At 43.6% G+C, this 5,875-nt stretch overlaps 1 protein-coding gene across 1 annotated transcript in view; it reads right to left on the reverse strand.

Moving 5' to 3' along the window:
* The window catches only part of SMC6 (structural maintenance of chromosomes 6), a 109,036-nt gene extending 104,280 nt beyond the window's left edge, over nt 1–4,756 (reverse strand). The window contains exons 1-2 of the mRNA XM_026655589.2: nt 4,668–4,756; nt 3,984–4,080 (exon numbers count right to left, since the gene is read on the reverse strand). Coding sequence (XP_026511374.2) covers nt 3,984–4,080; nt 4,668–4,756 — 186 coding nt within the window. The remainder of the gene's footprint in view (nt 1–3,983; nt 4,081–4,667) is intronic.
* Between the last annotated feature and the right edge of the window lie 1,119 nt (nt 4,757–5,875).

Here is a 5,875-nt window from a genome sequence, read left to right on the forward strand (position 1 = left end):
CCCTCGCCCCACCCGCGTTCGATTCCCAGCCCCCATCCAGCATAGGCTGTTCCTTCCTCTCCGCCCCCCCGGCTCGGATCCCCCCCTTCTCACACTCACTCTCCTGCCACCCAGGTCACATCCTGGTCTCCCTAAACTATCCAACTCCGTGTTGCATCCCAGTTGCTTAGCATCCTGGGGGATGTGTGTTTGTATTCAGACCCTATCAAGACTGTTGCCTGCTTCCTACTGTGGGGACCTGAATTCCAGTCCTGGCCTTGCCTTGGCTCTTTGTTTGTGTCTCCTCTTCCCCCATCCACACTGCAGTTCTCCTCTTTCCCACCCTGCTGCCATTGCATCCCAGAAACCAGTACAGGAGCCCTGGATGCAGCGTAGCCTGTAGTCCCCTAAGGACCTAGTATCCGGAGTGAGCTGCAGGGGTTTAGTGGTGGCCCACCACGGATATTAATTGACGGCTCCTCCATGGAGCCAGGAGCACAGGCGCATGTATCTGGTGCAGTTCACAGAATTCCCTAACACTTGTCCTTTCTGCAGCAAGAGGGAGACTGTGGTGCACATCTGCATAAAGCAGAGGTCCCCAAACTGTGGGGTGCACCCCCTTAGGGGGTACAGAGGAACATTTGGGGGGTGCAGCAGGGCCCAGACCAGTCCCCACCAGGGGGTTGGGCAGGAGCACCACCAGCCCCGCCCCTAGTTCTGCACCTGGCCCCGGCCCCATCCAGGGCTCCACACCCTGCTGCAGGCTCCGTTGCCTGCCCCCACCGCAGCCCCAGCCTTGGGCCCCTTACCCTGTCCATTTTCCCCTGCCCCTGAAGCCACAGATCCTCTCCCGGCTCCTGGGAGGGGGGCCGCGACCCTGAAAAGTTTGGGATACTCTACTCTAGTGGTCTTGAGGGGCTGAAATCTGACAAACCTCCTGCTGAGGTTCTGGGTGCACTTTTCCCCACACCTCATTTACCTCTATATCCCCACAAAGTCACAAGACCTCTTTGTCAATCTCCTGGCACTGGTCAAGATGACCATCCGTCACACCAGGAGGAGGAAGCTGGACGGGGGCGTGTCTCTGTAACTGTGGTTTACTTCTGGTCCCTTGTCTCATACCTCTGAGCAAAGTTCCTTGGGCAGTGTCCACTGGCTCCCTGGACATTTTTGAGGAGCAGTGTGCATTGTTGAGTGTTCTCTGCTCTATTTCCCGTTCTAGTTCCCTGCTTTTTAACCTTGACCCTCCCTCCATTTTTGTTTGTTCATTTGTTGCCCCAAGACTTTAGTTGTGGCCTGGGTGAGTGGATAAACCTTTAGTTCTGGATGGGCCATCCCAGTACCCACAATCATAGGTGCTGACTCTGTGGGTGCTCTGGGGCTGGAGCACCCACAGAAAAAAAAATAGTGGGTGCTCAGCACCCCCAGCCACAGCTGTTTGGTGGTGCCCCAAAACAGCTGATTGTAGGCTGGGGGAGGGGTCTGGGGGAGGGCAGTGAGCAGGTGAGGAAGAAGCGGAGTAAGGGCGGGGCCTGAGGGAATGGGTTGAAGGGGAGCCCTCAGGGCAGAGTGGGGGTGGAGCACCCCGGGGGAAAAAACTCAGTGCCTATGCCCACAATGGGTTCAGGATTTTAGTGGTTCTCTTCCCTTCCCCCCTCCAAAATTCACTAATGCTGAGAATACACATGGATTAGTAAAAGTATTGGTATTTTAAGGGCAGATGCAGCATTGCATGCAGCCTAACCAGCTAGTAGCATAGGGACTTAATGGTTTTATTCTTGTTTTACTTACAGAAAGAAAGAATTGCAAGTATTTAATCTTGTGCAACATGTCTTTTTATATTTAAAGAGTAAGACTAAATTGCATAGAATGTGTTTTGTGTTTCATTTCATAAAACTTTTTCACTCTCTTTTGTCCCAGTGAAAACAAGAGGGTATCCCACAAACGGAATAGTAGTGGGTGATGCACTTTGGGAGCTTAGGTGTGTTAGCAAAGCTGTGTGATGTGATCTCAGGACTTGGAATACTAATGAGGATTGTAGTTTAAAAGAAGTAATTGCAGAACTCTCCTGTGTGGGGAGATCTTAGTATGGGAAGGGCAGGGGAACTGCAGGGCAGAATTGAGGCGCATTGGCCAAGATTTCTTGGATAAATTTGCATAGTCAGATGACCTGTCTGAAGCAAACCATTAACTGTCATCAACTTTAAATTCATTTACTCATTTTAAGTACTCCTTTTGTTTTTGTTGAGTTAATTGTAATCATATAAAATGTTCATTGTTTATAGATTTACTTGCTCTAAACTTTTAAAGGCTGGTTTATCCTGGACCTGATGTCAGTGACTGTATTGCAATTCACTTTTGTGGAAGCCAGATCAACTCCCTAAATTTTGTTATTGTTTTTGTAATAACATCAACAGTGTTTTAGGGTGATTTACAGACATACAGAAAAATAAGGTCCAGCTGTGAAGATTTTACCTTCTCTAAGATATAGAAGGTAGGATGGGAGATTTGGTATAACTAAGGCCCCTGAAATAAAATCTGTTCAGGTGGGTCTTTGCAAAGAGCCCCATTCAAGACAGTACAGCTTTCTGCAAGATGGATTAGCACCTAAATAATTTAAATGACAAAAATACAAGAACCTCCAAAATGTATTATGGCATGTCTACCTACTTCAGCAACTAATATACTTTGTTTGAATCATGGAAAGGGAAAAATTACTTCCATAGTTATAAATTAATATTTTACTATGGTGTTGAGCAACATCAACTTATATTTATTTTTCATTTTGTAAGTTGCCTTAGCCACATTTTTGTCTATATTGCTACTTTTGCATGTGTATGGAATTAGATACTTTTTGATGCATTTATCCTCCCTGTGCATTAATACAGATGTGCTATGTCATAATGGTACTAATAAACCAATTAACACAAAGGTTATAGGAAGCTATATAAGAAACATAGACTGATTTATAGGCAACAAATGGTAACATCAAAAGGGCTTTTTGCAAAGTGTTGTCTCGTTCACCTCCCAAAAAGCTGGAAGTCCCAGTTAGATGGTAAGAAGGTTAATTTACCCCCTGCAGAATGTTCTATTCAAGGCTTTCTATCTTTTAAAGGTAACAATTGGAAATATTAAAGTATTACTGTGGCAAAAAAGAATACTTCTGTGTAGTTTTAAAGCATCTTTTATCTAAGTATATACTGTTGAGGCTACTACTTAGCAAATGAGCATCTCTGAGGTCATGTCTACACAGCAACTAGACACCCGCCACTGCCCTGTACCAGCCACTTGATCTTGGGCTGCAGGATTCTTTCATTGCTGTGTAGACTTCTGGGCTTGGGCTGGAGTCTTGGTGCTAGGACCTTGCAAGGTGGGAGGATCCCAGAGCTTGGGTTCCAGCCCAAGCCCTGAAGTCTATACATTAGTGGAACAGCTCCGCACCTCGAGTTGGTTGGCACAGGCCAGCCCCGGATGTCAGGGTAAACACAGCAACTAGAGTGGGGAAAATATCTCGGCTTCCCGTTTCTATTCTCTTGCCTGTGCTGTTCACATCAGTTTTCTTTACAGTGCAAGAGGTAGCCCAACACATAATTTTTATTTTTTTTCCAGATTTGCACTCCGATAGGGCCACTTAATTTCTTACAATGCCTGTTCTGGTATACAAAACTTCAGAAGCATAGCCATGCCAATGTATTTGACTTGTATTACTAGATACTCGCCAAATGTCCGTAGGGCACAAAAATGGTTAATATGTCATCAGCTCTTTACCAGCCAATTAATTAACTTCTGGGATTTCCCAGCAATTAGAAGCTTGCTTAATTAAGTGCTTGTCTCCTGAAGTTCTCAAGTCCTTAGAGAAAGGAAACCTACATTGTTGCTAAGGGGGATAGTTTTCTTCCCAGATGCAATACTACAGTTTATCAGGCATGTGCTTTTTCTCTTGATAATTTTTCAAACAGCTATATTTATATTGGCTCGCACTGCAAAGCAACTGGTCACCTTACCATTATGTTTATGAAAAGAAACAGCAGCCTTTGGGCTTCAAAAGCCAGCAGAGAAACCCTTTGCTCAATAGCAAAAGTATCAATATCTAGTAATAAACTAAAGCAGAAATCTTTCAAAGGTCAAACGGTAATATTTCCAAGCTTGGATTCTTAAAGGTAGGAGTCTAATTAAGTGACCTGATTGGGGCGGGGGAAAAAGGTGCTTAACCACCCAGAGCTGTGACAGGTTTCAGAGTAGCAGCCGTGTTAGTCTGTATCCGCAAAAAGAACAGGAGTACTTGTGGCACCTTGTGAGTGATTTCCCCAGAAACCTGCTTCAGTTCAAAGGAAACTGTATGTGCTCTGCACTTCTGAAAATCAGGCCACTTATTTGAGTGAATTAATACAGATTTAGGTGTTGCAAATTCCAAAGGCATGGACCATCTACTGGGAGAATGTAACCCCTGAAAACCAGTAGTAAGAAGTCCTTCAATTAGAACAACTTGTGATTCATGCAATGAGAGCAAGAGAAATGACTGATCAATTAGCTGAATCCCACGGCTTTATACTCCTATGTTAGTGTTGCATTAACACTGTTTCTCTGATAACCCTTTCCTGTGAAAGCCACATGCTCAAGAGGCCACTAGATGGCAGCATTCCTCATTCTCCATGGTTGTCTTCCTGTTTGATACAATTTTGACCTACAGGGTCACGATTTGCTCTCGAGTAATGCAAAACTCTTTAAGCTCAATCATTTTTCTTAAAGTGACAATGTAACCTGACTGCTGTGTCATTTCTACGAGAGATTTTCTTTATTTCAAAAGTAAAATAGACATGCATAAACCATTAACAAAAGTGATTTAAAAAAAAAACAATTTCTATTTAAGTCTATTTCATATTGAAATGTAGAGAAATAAGCATAAGGAAAATGTATTCCTTCTCCTCCCAAGAGGAATAGATTGGCATTGAGGTGAAGAAATGGACACTAGCAAACAAGCAGGGTATAGGCAAAAGGCTGATATTTTAAGAGTGGCAAGGGATGAAAGTGAGAACAGCACAGGAAAGGAAGGCCAGTCAAGGCTGAAGGGGAGAGGAGTGAGCAAGGGAATGGGAAAGAGGAGGAGAAAACAGGAAGAAAAGGAAATCTGATAACAGGAAGGAATGAGGGAGGGGTTCAGGAAAGGGAGAATTTCCTGAGGTCTCTTCCAACCCTGATATTCTATGATTCTATGAATTTAGAGTCATAAGCAGAGAGAGAGTCAAAAGGAATGTACCCCACTTAATATACTGGGGTAGATCCTCGGCTGGTATAAATGATCCTAGTTCCAATGTGGAGCTGTGATCATTTCCACCAGCTGAGGATCTGTCCCAGTGTCTTTCTGGTTGCGGACAAAAAGCACTATTTCCATAAAAGTAATTCTCAGATGTTAAACGGAAGTGGGAACTTCAAGAAAAAATAAAGGAGTATGAATTTCAAAGTCTCACCCTCACTTTTGGATAGAAAGACACAATGGCATGTATCCGTGCTCTTTTTTGTAGTTGAACCGAAATACGTTTATTCATAGAAATCTGAATTTTCTGTGAGAAAGGATTGGGGCAGTAGATGTTCAGTTATCGTGGAAAGTGAGAAAGAGGCACTTAAGATGTAGATGAAAGTGATTTCTTAAACTAGACACTTTTACCATTCTGTTCAGACAGCACTGTAGCCTGTTTATAATAAAAGTTGTCCTATAAGCAGCTCATCCATTAAACAAGGGGGTCTATAAACTTAAGTCTCTAAATATTTGGATGGCTTGATTGTGTCATTCACTTAGTCATTAACATTTATTTTTAGAAGTACTTAGAGCACTTACTGCCCCCCAAAATTGCCACATTCCATATTATTAGCTGTGAACTTTTGTTTTGATCAGTCT

This window comes from Terrapene carolina, unplaced genomic scaffold, assembly GCF_002925995.2.
Source record: "Terrapene carolina triunguis isolate 2854851 unplaced genomic scaffold, T_m_triunguis-2.0 Scaffold42, whole genome shotgun sequence".
Taxonomy (NCBI): Eukaryota; Metazoa; Chordata; order Testudines; family Emydidae; genus Terrapene; species Terrapene triunguis.